The 17,433-nt window shown below is 42.3% G+C and overlaps 1 protein-coding gene across 1 annotated transcript; it reads left to right on the plus strand.

The window, feature by feature from the left end:
* Window positions 1-7,330: 7,330 nt before the first annotated feature.
* LOC309415669 (transmembrane emp24 domain-containing protein 7) lies at window positions 7,331-15,126 on the plus strand (the record flags this gene model as incomplete). The annotated part of the gene is made up of 3 exons (XM_082013272.1): window positions 7,331-7,513; window positions 10,293-10,538; window positions 14,890-15,126. The coding sequence occupies 3 exons, from the start codon at window positions 7,331-7,333 to the stop codon at window positions 15,124-15,126; spliced, it is 666 nt and encodes a 221-aa protein (XP_081869398.1).
* Window positions 15,127-17,433: the final 2,307 nt, after the last annotated feature.

A 17,433-nucleotide genomic window follows, 5' to 3' on the forward strand; every position in this document is an offset into this window, starting at 1 on the left:
TTTTGGACACACTCATATCAGCATAATATTTGTGAAGCATTTTGTGTTAACTGTTCATAGAGCATCCCTCTCTCACTTTCTTAGTGACGATGGTAGACAATCCCATGGGGCAACTGTCTACCAGTTAGAAGTTGTCATCACCTGTCACCCAAGTTCTGAGCATTTCTAGCCAGTCTTCACCTGCCGGCTATTTTTGTTGAAAGCTTTGTTGAATCACATAAAAAGTGTGTAAGTGTTGACTTTGACTGCAACATGCACTTTACAGACCCTTCACTTCTTGTGCGGCTAAAAAGAAAAGAATGAGGACTAAAAAGAGCTCCCATGTTTCTTCATCTAACTGTAAGTCCCAAAATGCACCTTCATGTGTTTGTACCCTGTTATGCAGAACGGCAGGGCAATTTTACAACAGCTATGAGCTCCTGGGTAGCAGCTTTGTTGTTCTTATTTTCAATCCCACCTAAGATGCTTGCTTTCCCCCTTAACCTTGTTTTCCCCAATCTTATTCCACCTCAAGCAATACATTTGATTCTCTCTTCTCTGTTATCTACACACGACATTGCTACATGTTTTTTTTTTTTTTTCCTGGATTTATTTAATGGATGATCTTTGCCTAGACTTCATCTGTTACAAATTGCCACATCCAGGCTTGGATATATTGCTTTTCCAGATGTTTCTATTTTCTGAAATAATACCTAAATATACCAATATGTCAAATATCTTAAAAGCAACAAAGCATACAGAACAAATGAACACTGTTGCTGAGTTGGTTATGTCTAAGATGCAATGTGGAAACTCTCTTTGGCTTAGAATACTGACAATACTTAAGATGCTTATCTGATATCCTTTTAAATATATTTAATATCTTGTGTTGTTTTACCTAAGATGAAGACATATGGTTTTTGAATCAACAGACTACACTTGAGCAGCCAGATAGGTGTTGTTGGTCTTTTAAACCTGTCCATTACATATGAAGCCACAGTATTTCTTAAAATGCTTTAATTGAAACAGTTTCTGTAAAGAGAATGATATCTTTTATTAGACTGACTACATATAGTTGTAAAGAGTGGACTATTCTTATTAAGTGTTTTAAAGCATATTGTAAGTACCTTAAATCTGAGTGGATAAAAGTGCATGAAAGTGTATGAAAGAACAAGTCTTTCTTTCATTAGGTAAGTACGCAGCATTATCAAAATTCAGACATGACTGGGAGAAAACACAAAGTAAAACAAAGCAAAATGAAACAAAAGGTGAGCCACTGGGAGGAGTGCTGTGGGATGGATTCCCAGACTCTTCAGATTCTTCACTTAAAATCTGGCCAGGGCATTGTTCGGTGTTCCTATTGACTTCAGTGCAGCCAACCCTTTATTGCCTCTTTCTGAGGTTTTCCAGCTCTTCCACACATCTCTGCCCTTCACACAGCCCCCTGAAGTCCAGCTTCAGCCAGAGAACAGATGGGAACCAGCCTTTTGCACACTCTGAGCCCTCTAAGTCCTAAAGAAACTGTATTAATGGGGATGGTCCCTACTGCCTCACTCCAGCGCTACATGCTGTGTAACAGATCTGGTGCAGGCACCTGTCCCCAGAGAGGCTGGGGAGCTGTGAATGTTAATTGGAGATGAATTCCTGCCTATTCACGAGAGCAGGCCACGTTTGCCACTGATGCCAGAACACACAGACAGTTCCCATGGGGCAACATTTCTTCATTTCCCATGGAGCAGCTTTTGCAGCTTCCTGCTCAGGATGCAGGTGCTGGTGAGCCTCACTCCTGAAGACCTCTGTATATGTAGGGAGTCCTGGTACCTAAAGTGACATGTGGCTTTCGCTGCTGAACTGGATGCCTGACCATGCATAAGCCTGGGGTGTTGTAACCCATTCCTTACAGCTATACCTATATTATGTATGGCCGAGATTGGAAATTTTTTTTCTTTATTTCTTTTAGCTTTCCGATATCTGTTTCTCACTGCATTGAAAGAGCCAACCTGAAAGTAAGAAAGGCTTAGGCACAGAATAAACGTTCAACAAAAATCGAGAAGAGCGAAGGAAAGTTCTTGTGACCAAGAGCTCCCTCTTGTGTGTTACAGAAAGAGCAAAATCATAGAATAGTTCGGGTTGGAAGGGACCTCTAAAGGTCACCTAGTCCAACCCCCCTGCAATGAGCAGGGACATCTTCAACTTGATCACGCTGCTCAGAGCCCCGTCCAACCTGACCTGGAATGTTTCCAGGGATGGGGCATCTATGACCTCTCTGGGCAACCTGTGCCAGTGGTTCACCACCCTCATTGTGAAAAATTAATTCCTTGTACCTAGTCTGAATCTCCCCTCTTTTAGTTTAAAACCATTACCCCTCTGTGTCTGCACAGATCTCAGCTCAACATGGGCAGCACCCGTGAAGCAAGGGCACCCCGTAGTGGAGATGCCTGTGTGGGGCCAAGGCATGGTGGGGATCCCCCGGCCTCAGCTTCCCAAGCTCACTTAGCTTCCTTAGCTCTGCTCCAGGCATGTCATGAGCTTTGTTGTGGCAAGATGGAAGTATGTTTCTGTAATGCGAAAATTTTTTTCCAACATTTGCAATCATGTTTATTTCACTAATCTGTCTTTAAAGAAAGAAAGAAATCCCAGGGAACTGACATTCTGAAACAAATTCTTATCCATTTGAACTTCTCATTTACAAACATATCTTTTTTAAAAAGTTGAAAATCAAAGTACTGTGTTTCCATGAATACAGGTTCACAAATTCTTCTTGTCAATAAGACTTGAGACTCTGCAAGAGTGCATGTGGGGCATTTCAGAGGGCAAAAAGGATGGCAACCTTCCCAGTAATCTCCCTTCTGATTCCATGATGGCCAACTCCTCGTACTGCAGCAGCTCTCAACCTCTTCCTCTGTGAAGCTGTCCATGTGGAAATAGAATAAATGCTTAATCTTCCATGCAGTTCAATTTGGTTTTAATCTGTTATTTTATTGGGGTGTCCTGTGTGGACGTGTTTCTGCTTTTATGTAATGAAGTATGACGAGCATAGACAGTAGTACACTGACTTTTTACACAGAAACAAACTCATTTCTTCTCCACTGCAATTTTGAAAACATGAGAACAGGTTAGAAAATGCACTGAACCTTAAAAGAAAGGATAAATTCAAGCAGTTTTAAGGTCTGGTGATTTTTTCCTCCACAGCATGACTTTGCACAAATCACACGGAAACTGTGGGCTGAAACCGTGTTAGTAGTTAATACACTTCACTGCCCTTCAAGAGTTTTGTAGGTGCCAAAGCTGTTCAGCACAGATTCTTCAAGAGAGAAGGGCAGTGAAAAGGAATTTGTCTTATAACCTGACCATCTTATTGTAGTAATTTTAATCTATCAAAAGTTGAGCACTGTACTGGCAAGTAAGCAGGAATTAATATCTGGCTCTCAAGGCCTACTGTTGATGTAAAATCTGTCAAAGCAAGCCCAAAGCAAAAATTTTTAAAGCTGAGGTACTTAAAATGGTGAAGCTTTACCATGTTAGGTAAGTTTCAATAGCAAGATAAAGCATACCATGGAATGTACTTTAACTGAGGATTAAAATTTAAAAAGTGGATTTTTTTAACTGTTACATGCAGCTAGATTTCTGAAAAGGTATGATGGCCACACAGACTAAGGAATGTTATGAAAACACCTTTCAAAACCTCTAGTAGGGAGGATTGCATATTAAAGGACTGTAAAGGTAATGAACAGCTTTTTCTGGTTTACTACTCAAATAACAGGAAATGTTATTTCAGTCATAAGATCTCACTTTATCTGCCTGAAACTACATCCATATCTAGAGCCTCTAATATGGGCAAAAGGTCTCTACCTATGTCAGGAGAAAAGATTTGAAACTTGTCTCAGCTACTAAGCAAAGAAGAAAAAATACAGACACTTGAGTTTCCTCTACTTTGCAGGTTTTTTCAGCTTTTCTGCAGCAGGTTCCAAGTGCATTTCTGAAGAAACGAATGTCTTGTACCACTATGGTTCATTAGGATTCTTCAGGAGAGCAAGTTTTAATTAATGCCTGCACAAGAAACACTTGCCATTTGACAATTTCAGTTTTCCATGGACAGAAAGAGGTAACATACATTTACAAACTTGAAGTCAAACCTATCTAGCAGTAAAATGAATCCTTGTTTTTTCTAGTCTTTGACTGAGAACAATATTCTAACTTTACACATTGGATAAAAAAGCACATTAATAAAATTACCTAGCTTTGCATGTATATTTTGGGCAGGTTGTAATTCAGAGTTCTGCTGGCAAACATGCTGTCAGAGAAAAAAATGATAAAGATTTTTCTCAAGCAAGAACTATGCTGAAGAGCATCTGAAACTGAGCTTCAGTTAAATTAAATTAATTAAATAGATTGTCCACATGATGCCCACCAAAATGTATTTATTGAACTTATTTTGGGTTCAACATTCAAATACTATTTACACAGTAAGATAATAAAGACAACATACGAAATTTTGTTATTTCACAAACAAAGTGGTTACACATGGAGGTAGAGCAATGGAACCTGGGAAGAATCTGGTAACAGTAACAGCAGCACCAGCAACCTGATTGTTTTTTTTTATTCCTTGTAAGGTTTACCAACTATTAACTTACTGAAGGAAAATTGTAATGAAATCAACAAGTACAAAGTCATACGTACTGTTCTTCTAAAAGAAGAAAGCTCAGATCCTTAGAGTTATGAATTAATATATTGATCCATATGACCCCCCCTCGAGTCCTGTGTCCAGCTCTGGAGCCCTCAGCACAGGAAAGACATGGACCTGTTGGAGCAGGTCCAGAGGAGGGCCACAAAAATGATCCAAGAGATGGAACAGCTCTCCTGTGAGGACAGGGTGAGAGAGCTGGGGTTGTTCAGCCTGGAGAACAGAAGGCTCCAGGGACACCTTACTGCAGCCTTCCGGTACTTACAGGGGGCTTCTAAGAAAGGTGGGGACAGACTTTTAGCAGGGCCTGTAGTGATAGGACAAGGGGTAATGGTTTTAAACTAAAAGAGGGTAGATTCAGACTAGGTACAAGGAATTAATTTTTCACAATGAGGGTGGTGAAACCCTGGCACAGGTTGCCCAGAGAGGTGGTAGATGCCCCATCCCTGGAAACATTCCAGGTCAGGTTGGATGGGGCTCTGAGCAACCTGATCTAGCTGAAGATGTCCCTGCTGATTGCAGGGAGGTTGGACTAGATGGCCTTAAAAGGTTCTTTCTAACCCGAAGATTCTCTGATTCTATATACCATTTAGGGAACTGAATATCACTATGACTGGGGTGTTCAGGAAATGGACAAATCCAGCCAGTTTCAAGCTTCAAAAGAAGTACTGACATTCACAAGAAGTTCATGTTGCTAATAATTAGCTCTTAATTACTACCAATCATTATCAGTACATATACAAAACAATTAGTCCTTAGCAAATCTATCCCAGATGAGCTGTGAGCCCACAGCACAGTGGAGCTGATGCTACATAGTTAATGCTGATGGCTGCACTCCTTGGTGGTCCTTAGTCACCAGGGCCAAGGTGATCAGGCTGGAGAGCTCCTTGCAGGCAGTTTGCCTTCCTTCTTCTTTGCTCAGTTAATGTTTTATACTGTCTGTCCCCAGTCCAAAAGAAAAGGAAGTGATCTCACCTGCTTTTGATGACTCACTTTAGGGACATGTTCTGCATTTTGTTTATTCTGCAGGTGCCACCAGACACCTTTCTTGCCTGCTTTGCAGGATTGTCTTCATTTTACCAGGCATTGCTCCCCTTGGGTTTTGTTGTTTAGTTATTTGGTGACAGGTTTCCAATTGTCATTTCTTAGTTGACATAATTATCTATAATTTTTTTCTTTATATATATAATTTCATTATTAGTTTGATTTTGCCTATTTAGTGAGGCTTTAAGAAAATAGTTGGAAATATCAACTAGGAAACCATAAGCTGTACAGGATCACTTCAGTTGCCATGAAAAATCACAGAGTGAGTCTTCCTGAAATGTATTTCTTCCCACATGAAGGAGAGGGTGATTTGCAATGCTTTGCACAGGCATACAGGTCCTACAAGCCTGTAGTCACCAATTTAAGTAAAACGGCTGAAGCTGCTTCCTATGGCAAAGATATATAACCTGCTTTTGAGCTATCTCAGCTATCAGGCAACAGTTAAGTCCAATCTGAAATGAAACCGGTGTGTTTAAATGAAAACAGCAAAGATCTGAGGGTTAATTGGAGGTCGATAACGTCTGCCTCAGAGGTGGGGTGGATACTTGGTAAAGCACCTGCCATCTCACTTTAATCCACGCCTGCAAATCCATGAGAGCCTTCAACACACTAATTTGGGGAACCTCTATCCTGTGAAATCCACAGTACTCAAACAGATGCCCAGGCTTCTTATACAGTGCTGACAGTGAAATTCAGAGGCTCCACAAGCTACCCCAGAGGCCATCTCTTTGAGGCTAGAGGATTACGGAGTAGCATCCCAGTGTGGTGCCTCTTTTGGCATGAGGTACTTCCCAGAGGAGCAAAATGGGAGACCAGACCTGCCCTGTTACAAGTTCATTCTCCTGCCTGGGAGACTGGGGCAGAGTTTTCTTTTTGCTACTCTGCTTGGTTTACCACAAAACTTAAAACGAATATAAGGATGGAGATTATCTTTGATTTCTTTTTGAATGTGTTTCACTTTGTAAAAATAACTATTTACTGGAATAGAACTTAAAGCCGGTATTCCTGCAGCCAGTCTCAGTACTTTAACCTGTGTTTTCTCTCTCTGGAGCAATGAATGTTGAACCACCTGTGAAGCAGAACTCTTCAGACTCATTCCTGTGTACTCGATTTCTGGAAAATGGACCACGCTAAGGTTGCTTTTCACTTCTGTTCGGCGGAAAAAAAGCCCGCTATTTCAGCTGTCGATCATGCCTCAAGAGACCCTGAAGACAATTTACGCCCCCGGGTGACTGCATTCAACGGACATAGCGCCAAAAACCTTGACACGATGCGCAGCCCGCCCACTGCCGCGCAGGACTCCGCCCGCGGTCACGCCACGCCCCGGCAGGGAAACCAGCACGACCCGCCTGCAGCCCCGCCCCGTCACGCGGCCCCGCCCCATCTCCGGCCTCGCCCCTTTTCACGCCGCACCACGTCTACAAAATCGCGAGGGCGCTCACCCGGAAGCAGTTTCGGACGGCGGTGCCGCCCAGCACGGGTGCTTCCGGGGGGTAGCGCGCTACCCCGCTCGGCCCCTCCGCCACGCCGGCGCCGCCGCCTCCCGCTGCGCCGCCCTCTCCCCACGATCCTCCCGCTTCCGGCTCGCTCTGCGTCCCGTCTCGACTCTCCCCGCGCCGGGCGATGCCGCTGCGGGGCTCTCGGGCCGCGGGGCCGTGGGGGCGGCTGCCGCCGCCGTTGCTTCTGCTGGCGCTGGCGGCCTGCGCTGCGCGGGCCTCCGAGATCACCTTCGAGCTGCCCGACAACGCTAAGCAGTGCTTCTACGAAGAGATCGCCCAGGGCACCAAGTGCACCCTCGAGTTCCAGGTAGCCGGGAGCGGCCTCACGGGCAGGCGCGCCCCGGGCCTGGCCGCGCCGCGCTGGTGGAGCTGGGCCCCAGCCTGGAGCCCGGGCCGCCGCTGGCGAGCGGTGGCCGAGGGGCTTGCGCTGGAGGGGGAGCCTCTCAGCAGCGATCGTTTATTGGGCGCTGCGCGGTTGCGCTGGGTAGTTGTGAGGAGCGCCTGGCACGGGAGCAGCAGCTGATGCTGATGCGGAGTTTCCAGCTGGGCTCAGGAAGTACTGCGTGCTGTCTGTGCTCTGCGGGAGCGGCGGCCAGGCGTGAGCTTAGTTCAGAGCGAAGTAAGGCGTATAAAGTCGGCCCTGAAAACTGGCAGTGGCTTTTACCCTGATCACTGTCATGCAGTGTGCTATATGAGCAGCGTGGAGAATACCTAACGCGCACCCGCCCAACGAGGTGGTGCGAAAGTAATGTTGTGGTTTGCGAAGCATTTGCATGATGCGCACAATACAACTCAAGGAGATAATCTGTCTTATTTCAGAGTGTGGTTCAAATTGGGGTCATATAGGAAACAGTAAGAAAGTGATGGAATAGGTATGCAGTAGTAGCAAAGTGTCCTGGGCATATAGCAAGGCAGCAGTCTTGCAAAAAATAAAATATGCAGGCAACTACTTTGAAGGATATGGTTAACGTGCATGTATTAAGTGAGGCTGCACGGTTTTTCTTACTTTTCCCAGTTCCTAACAGTTTGATTATGTAGCCATCAAGATAGAGCACACTGTTCACCTTTGAGACTTATCAAGCAAACAGCTCTGATGGTTTTGGTGCCTTTATATCAGCAGGGTTGGAACTTTTCAGTCTGTCCCTTCAGCTGGTGCAGTCACTGACAGCACAGCAACAGCATGAGAGAGAACTCATCCTTGACGATGGGAATCACAGTTACCTTTGGAGACTTTTGAAGGGGCTATGTACTTTTATGGTCTGACTTTTCTGGTTGAAGTCCTGTGGTTTTTTTTTTCCCAGCTGCTGTCCTGCCTTTAGTATTTTGGGGAATATTGCAGCAAACTACTGGCTCCTGTAACTCCCTCCTACGTGTTATAGTTCTTATTTATCTTTTTCCCTTTCCAAGTGTTTCTTGTCCCTGCCTGTTATATTCATAAAGGCAGTCTTTTCTGTGCAGTACTTTCCCCTCTGTTTTCAAGTGCATATAATTCGTGGCTGTTGGAAGATAAGCCTGCTGTTGTCACTTTCGTTGGTGATCAGAACAGGAGTAGCACTGTTAAAAGGGAAGTCTGGATTTGACCAGCTGCCAGTAGACGGAAGTGCTGTGTGTGTCCATGTCCTTTCGCAGTATGTCTCAAGAGCTGAGAGGAGGCTTAAGCAAGCTCCGTGGGAGGGAATCCTAGGGGAACTTTAAACACTCGGGCAAATCTTTACTATGTGTATGTAAACTGGCCCATTCAGGGTGCGTGGTATAACTGAATGTGAGTGACTTTCACGTAATTGGTAAAAAGCACGCCTCTACCACGTTTGAGATCATACCTCAAAAATAAGCCATTGTTTCATTATAGAAAACCTTATTTTTGTTTCTCCTTCCAACCAGGTAAGCATTTCTGTATGAAAATCCCACGTAGATGCAGACATCCAGGGGGAGATATACAGAGATCCAGACATCCAAAAACTTCTTGGCTTTTTGTATCCTGTGATTACATTTTTGGAAAAACTATGAAGATACTGCTTGCCAACTGACTATTTTTTTAAAATTCCTGTTTACAAAGCAGCTACTGCTCACTTCTCTTGTGTTGTACCATTAACGTTACCATTTTAATAACTTGATGCCTAAATAAACTGATGTGAGGTTAAATAATACTATGTGAACTGAACTGCAGATACTCGGATACTAAAATATTTCAGTGATTCCTGCAGACATATAAAAAGGACATGCCTTTTTATATAAGTCTCTTCCTTTTTGAGCATGCTTTATCTTAAAATCAAACAGGTTAGAGCAAGGATGAACTGTAAAACTACTAGCCTAAGAGTCATAAGAACACCCAAGTTATGAATACCTAAGCTACCAATTAGCCCTTCTGTAGAGGGGGGATAGCTAGTCTACAGACCAGTATACTGTAGACCAGCAACAATCAAAGCTTGAAAAACACTTTGAGATAATCATGTCAAGTTTTGAGTTGCTTGTAGGCATTATCTGGATATGCTGGTTTTGGGAAGAACTACTGTGGCTGTGTAGGAGGGAGGTAGCAGACCCCAAAGAACATTGTTGTGTTCACAAGCACACCTGAAGACAGCCAGGTTGAAATACCTGTTCTGCTGGTCGAATACCATTCCTGCAGCCTTGGGCTGATAGGGTAGTTACACTCTTTTGGCCATACAGAAAGGAGCCATCTTACTGCATGGTAGCAATCTCCACCAGCTGAATCAATTCCAGGGAAGACTTATGCATACAGCAAATGGTTGATTTGTTACAGTAATGTCTTTGCTGCACCATCAAGTTTCATCTACTGCAGCCTTTGCTGTTGAACAATTATTTATAACAAAGTAACTAAAATTGCTGTCAGAACTGTTTGAAAATACAGTTGACGACATACATCCTGAACCTAAAGTGTTTTGAATATCTTCCATAAAAAGTAATTTTGCAGACTTGCTTTGAAAGATTTTCAAATCAGTGCATTATATTTTAAAACGTTAAAGCAAAAAATTTTGCAGTGCTACCTGACAAATCATACTCCTTAGAAGAAATGGCTAAATGTGTGTTTTGTTAAAAAGGCAATTTCTTGGTTTTTTTTTTTTCAGGTGATCACTGGAGGTCATTATGATGTTGACTGTCGGTTGGAAGATCCTGATGGCATTGTATTGTACAAAGAGATGAAGAAACAGTATGATAGCTTCACGTTTACTGCATCCAGAAATGGAACATACAAATTCTGCTTCAGCAACGAATTCTCTACTTTCACACACAAAACTGTGTACTTTGATTTCCAGGTTGGAGAAGATCCACCTCTGTTTCCTAGTGAGAACAGAGTAACTGCACTTACCCAGGTAAAATGTTGTTGTGTTTGACAGCAGCTGATAGGTGGAGGCAATGTATTTTTCAAGTTCAGCTGCATTAGATATTTATATCACTTGAAAATCAATGGAATGGAACTTTTAAGGTAATTTGAATTACTACAAATAAGCTTTCTTTCTGAAGATAGCATTTATAGAACACAGAGCAGAGCTGAGAAGGAATTACCAAGTCCTTAAGAGAAAGTTAGGGTAGTAACTTAAACACTAGGCCACTCTTTGTTTGTTTGTTTGTTAATGGGAATTCCTTTTAATGCCATGGTTCTGTGTCTCTTGAAGTGTGGATTTTGCAAACCATAAATATCATAGAATCTTTTGGCTGTAAGGGACTTTTAAGGGTCATTTAGTCCAACCTCCCTGCAGTGAGCAGGGACATCTTCAACTAGATCAGGTTGCTCAGAGCCCCATCCAACCTGACCTGGAATGTTTCCAGGGATGGGGCATCTACCACCTCTCTGGGCAACCTGTGCCAGTGTTTCACCACCCTCATTGTGAAAAAATTAATTCCTTGTACCTAGTCTGAATCTCCCTTCTTTTAGTTTAAAACCATTACCCCTTGTCCTATCACTACAGACCCTGCTAAAAGTCTGTCCTCATCTTTCTTAGAAACCCCCTTTAAGTACTGGAAGGCTGCAGTAAGGTCTCCCCGGAGCCTTCTCTTCTCCAGGCTGAACAACCCCAACTCTGTCCTCAGAGGGGAGGTGCTCCATCCCTTGGATCATTTTTGTGGCCCTCCTCTGGACCTGCTCCAACAGGTCCATGTCTTTCCTGTGCTGAGGGCTCCAGAGCTGGATGCAGTACTCTGGGTGGGGTCTGACCAGAGTGGAGTAGAGGGACAGAATCACCTCCCTTGACCTGCTGGCCACGCTGCTTTGGATGCAGCCCAGGATACAGTTGGCCTTCTGGGCTGCAAGTGTACGTTGCTGGCCCATGTCCAGCTTTTCGTCCATCAGTGTCCCAAAGTCCTTCTCGGCATGGCTGCTCTCAATCCCTTCATCCGCCAGCCTGTATTGATACCAGGGGTTGCTGCAACCCAGGTGCAGGACCCTGCACTTGGCCTTTTTGAACCTCATAAGGTTCGCATGGGCCCGTTCCAGCTTGTCCAGGTCCCTCTGGATGGCATCCTGTCCCTCAGGCATGTCAACCGCACAACTCATCTTGGTGTCATCTGCAAACTTGCTGAGGGTGCACTCGATCCCACTGTCTGTGTTATTGATGAAGGTATTAAAGAGTACTGGTCCCAATACGGACCCTTGAGGGACACCACTCATCACTGATCACCATCTGGACATTAAGCTATGACCACTACCCTCTGGATGTGACCATCCAACCAATCTCTCATCCACCCAACAGTCCACCCATCAAATCCATATCTGTCCATTTTAGAGAGAAGGATGTTGTGGGGGACTGTGTCAGGGGCCTCACAGAAGTCTAGATAGGTGACATCGGTAGCTCTTCCTTTGTCCTCTGTTGTGATCACTCCATTGTAGAAGGCCACTAGGTTGCCCTTGGTGAAGCCATGCTGGCTGTCTTGAATCGCCTCCCTGTCCTCCATGTGCCTTAGCTCTAGGAGGATCTGTTCCATGATCTTCCCAGGCACAGAGGTGAGGCTGACGGGTTGGTAGTTCCCAGGGTCCTCCTTGCTACCCTTTTTAAAAATAGGTGCAATGTTCTCTTTTTCCAGTCTCCAGGGTCTTCACCTGACTGCCAGGACTTTTGAAAGATCCTGGAGAGTGGCTTAGTGACTACATCAGCCAATTCCCTCAGGACTCTGGGATGCATCTCGTCGGGTCCCATAGTCTTGTGCATGATCAGGTTCCTTAAGTGGACTTGGACCTGATCTTTTCTTACTGTGGGAGGGACTTTGCTCCTCCAGTCCTTGTCTTGCAGGCCATTCCCTTGAGAGGTGTGGGAAGAGAGACTGCCAGTGAAGACTGAGGCAAAGAATTTGTTGAGTACGTCAGCCTTCTCATCTGTTGTTAGCAGTCTTGCTCATTAAGTTAGCATGATTTGCTCATCAAGCAGGGGTACGCTTGCTTTGACTTTCCTTTTCTGGCTCACATAGCTGTAGAAGCCCTTCTTATTATTCTTTGTGTCCCTTGCCAAGTTCAGCTCCAACCACACCTTGGCCCACCTGACCTCATCCCTACACAACCAGGCAGCATCCCTGTACTCCTCCCAGGATACCTGTCCCTGCTTCCACTGCATGTGCATTTCCTTCTTGCCCTTTAGTTTGCCCAGCAGGTCTTCACTCAGCCATGCTGGTCTCTTGCCTGCCTTTCCTTGTTTCTTGCACCTGAGGATCAGGAGCTCTTGCTTTCTATGGAAAGCATCAGTGGATTAGGGTTTCAAAGATTTCCAAACTTTGTAGAAACTTTGAGAATTGTTTTTATATTTAAAATGGTAGAGTTTTTTTGGGGGAGTACTTAAGTTGACCTCTCGTGTAACTGCTGTTTTTAAAATGGAGAAGAAAATTCTAGTAAAATAAGCAAATTAACAATATCAGCTATATTTAGCTGGCTTCTAGATATTTGTCCTTATAAGACACTACAAAGTGTCTTAAGAGCATTATTCTTGTATTCACAGGGTTTTACAGTGTTGCAGAACCTCTACCCAATATAAATCCATCTAAACTTCCCTTGGAACACTTGCTTCATGAATTTCTGCTAATGTTCTTATACCCATCACCAAACCTGGCTTTAACAACTATTGAAGAATGCCGGACATGGTCGCTGTTTTGTTTGCACTTAATGCCTCTTCCCAAATGGCAATCTCGCTTGAATTTACCTCACATAAATCTGCAGTAGCTGAGGTCTGCAATGAGTATATGACTTGCTGTGAATTCAACTACAGCTCTTACCTCTTTCTTCTTGTCAGTATTCTGCTCTGCTTTATTTTGTATTCTGATTCTTGATCCTGTATCTTTCCTTCTTTAGTCTTACTTTAGTCTTCATTCTGTTCAGCCTGTGTGTTCTGTTATGCCTGTCTTTTCTTTTGCTATCTTGGCATCAGCAGAGGGATTTTGAGAACACAGCATGTGGTTCCTGGATCTAGCATCTCTGGAGCCCCTTGCAGCCTGTGGAAGAAGATATATAAAAAATTGTTTATAGCTGGGTTGTAGCATACACAATGCAAATAAGGTATTTGGTAAAGGAAAAGTTAATTTGGTAAGAAGGTTCTTGTTGCAGTTTTCTTGAGGCTTGTAGCATGACCAAATTTGGGCAGCCTTTCACAGGGACAGTGAAAGGTGAATCCCTAAAACCAGAGTGACTTTGTGTTTAAATCCCTTGTGCAGACTAGGAGAGCTCTATAATTTATCAGTGAGCCCAATGGCAGAACTTAGTTTGGAAAACCTCTTCCTGAATTTTGTTGAGAAGAATTATCTTAAACTTGTTCAGACATCTGTCTTGAAAGTGATCAACTTGAAAAGGCGGTTAGACACCGATGTAAATAACTGAGAGTAGCCCTATAAAGGTGTTAAACATTTCCTGTTGTAATAGGTTGTGCTGTTTGATCTTCAGGAAATACTGATTTTAAGCCATAAACAGAAAAATGAACTGTGACTAGAAATTCAAGTATTTTGAGGATGACTTGATTAATCTCTTGGTGATCAAAACACAGAGGGGTACTGACTTTTACTTACAGAAGATAAAGTGGAAGAAGTTTATCTGAAAAAATTATCTAGGCCTTGGAAAAGTGGTAATACTGTTTTTTTTTTTTTAAATGAAAAATGACAATGAAGTTACATGATTATGTTACGGAGCATTTAAGAACACTGAAAGGTAACAGAATTGTCCTTTCTGTAACCACTTTTTGGGTCCATGACTAAGAGAAAGGTCTCTTGCCAAAAGAACATGTTGAGTTCAGAAATTCAGATTTTTAGGATGTTGTACAATGTGACTGAGAATTAGGCAATGAAGAACATCATACTTGTGAAACACAGAAGCATTTAATACGTACTATGTGCATCTTAATGTTATGTTTGTATTTGTGGTATGTATGGATTTAACAACTGGGAGATCACTGACATTTCAAAAGTGTTTCTAATGTTCATTTTGAACCCACATACCCCTGAATTTAAGACTTGTTTAGTTGTTCTCAGAGCCTGTTGCTTTTTATTAGATCTGAAGTTTTACATGCTTCTGTATTTGTCTGTCACATTCCTGTGTATAGAGTTTGATCAATGTAAGTTAAATTTTCGGTATTTCAGTCTGACAGTTACTCCTTAGCTTGCGAAGTTAGGTGAATCCTAATTTTAAATACCAAACCACAAAACTTCACAGAAAAAGCAGTAGATTAATTCAGTGGTATTTGTTTGCTTCTCTAGATGGAGTCCGCGTGCGTTTCAATTCATGAAGCTTTGAAGTCTGTCATCGATTATCAGACTCATTTTCGCTTGAGGGAAGCGCAGGGCCGCAGCAGAGCAGAGGATTTAAACACGAGGGTGGCCTACTGGTCAGTAGGGGAAGCAATCATTCTTCTTGTTGTTAGTATTGGGCAGGTATTTCTCCTCAAAAGCTTCTTCTCAGATAAAAGAACCACAACAACCCGTGTTGGATCATAACTGGTAGTGGTAATGCTTCAGGTCATTGTGTGCTACTCATCTGTAAAAATTACTCTTCTCCAATTAATTGCAGGTACAAAGGATCTGAACATATGCAACATTCAAATGTGTCTAGCCCTCATCCCTTAAAAATCACAAAACAGACCCAAAATGTTGTGAAAGGGACACATAATTTGAAATATCCTAAAAATACTTTGGAACTTAAGGTTTTTCTGATCCCTGTATTAAAAATCTGGCAGCGACCAGCCTCTCTTCATTTTTGCTGATTTGAATCCAGACTGAGTTTACTAGTAAGGTTACCCATCTGCAGTATAAGACTTTAAAATAACCCAAGAGTCTAGTGTCTGATATGAGAGCCAATATATATGAAAATTTGATTTGCTTTTAATGTTCAGGCTAAAGGTATTGGATTATAAAAAAGCAAATGTGATGAACTGTAGTGCACTTTCCTGATTTGCTGTTAAAAAAATGATCCAGTGATACCCCTTATTTGTAAAATTGTTGCAAGCTTGACACTACATCATGGTGCAAATTCTCCATCCGCCTTGTAGGTGTCCACGTTCAAAACTTCCTAAACTTTACACTGGGGTGTGTTTGCTTAAACATACATTCTTCCATATTAAAATAGGCACATTTCCTCTTTTACAGTGTTTGTTTCACTGAACAAATTGTAAGCTGAGACTACTCAGGAAATCCACTTTCTGTATTCAAAAAGCCAAATCTCCAAGTTTATTTAAAAAGCATGCAATAAAATAGGGAATCGTGTAACTTGTTACTGAAACTGTACAGTTTCTGTACTTGTATATACTGCTGCAGCTTTTTTAATTTAAGACCAGAAGTAGCTTGGTTTGTTAAGCAGCACAGCACCAGCACTGGATTTGGTTATATTATGCATTTGGCACATACAAAGCTTTTTCCTAAATTGTTTTCCTATTAAGAGGCCAATTTGATACAGATACTGCATTGCACAAGTGCTGTAAATTTTACTTTGCTGTGTGTGGTGCACTGATACTTGATGGCTTTGTGCATCTAACTGCCACTCTTTTTTGCTAGTGGTCAGGAAATGTTTTGAATATTTCAGGTTATCTTTTCGGTAGAGTTACAGTCACCTTGTTTCCATTGCTCATGTCTTTAGTAGGTTATGTACTGTAAAACCGTGTTTTATTTGGATGTGGAAGGTAGTAAATATACGTACGTAAAAGTAGCTTGAATTGAGCTGGTCATAATAAGACTAAACTCCTTCAGATGGCTCAGGAATTGGACTGTCTACTTATTCCTCCAAAGTGCACACAAACTAAACTAAGGTGAAAAAAATTGTCATATATTACTGGCTAATTCAAAAGATGCTTCTTACACAAGTTCTTAGCAAGCAGAGAAAGAATGCTAAACCTTTATTAATTGCCTGTCTTATTTCTAGCGTAAATCTGAAATTACATGTACAGGAGACAATTGAGCAGTCTGAAGAATTGATCTAAGATGACTTGATTTTAGAATCTTGTGATGGCTGAAAAAAATAAACACAAGTGCACCTACTCTCTGTTGTGAACTGAATGACTGCTCTTTTGGAAGCTAAAGAAAAACCTTAAACAGTTCAAAATTATTTAAAAGCTTGCAGGGGTATTAAAAAGCTTAATGTATGTAAAATTCAGGATTATATGCAATGCTTTTCTATCCTGTAGTGAATTTTAAATACTGCAGTCCCATTTTGGGATGCAAGCTTCCACTTAAGACTCACAAAGATCAGAAAGCAAAAAAAACTTGTGCTTGCTTCTTATGATACAAATCTGTGCCTGCACACAATATTCTTGATTGTACCTATATGCTTTATTCTTGTGTTTCAGCAACTAATAACCCGTACTTTTTGTGCTGCACTGCACACAGTAATGAAGCAAGTGGTACACTTTGGGTGCAAGTGTCGGATGAAAACGTGATTTCATTTTGACAGCATCCACTCTTTTCTTCTGGAGTTTCGAATATCCCTTGTGTAGCTTTAATCACAACAAAAGCATTTGTTTTAAAGATTGAAACTTTTTTTTTCCACTGAGTTGTTCTGTGTGCTGTCAAAATTGATAAACAATGGGTTAAAACAGATAATGGTTGGCCATCATTTACATGTCTCTTTATTCTTCCATGTTTGAATGTGTGAAGTGGGACTGTTCAGCTCAATATTACTCCCACTGCAGAGGTTTAGTGGACTTGACTTTTGCATTGGAGTTAGGTACCCAAACCAATCCTCTGGTATCCTGCTGCATAATATGCAGCAATAGCTTAAAAATGCCTTTATTTTTGTGTTATTAAAAACATGGC

This window comes from Phaethon aethereus, assembly GCF_964289735.1.
Source record: "Phaethon aethereus genome assembly, chromosome: Z".
Classification (NCBI taxonomy): Eukaryota; Metazoa; Chordata; class Aves; order Phaethontiformes; family Phaethontidae; genus Phaethon; species Phaethon aethereus.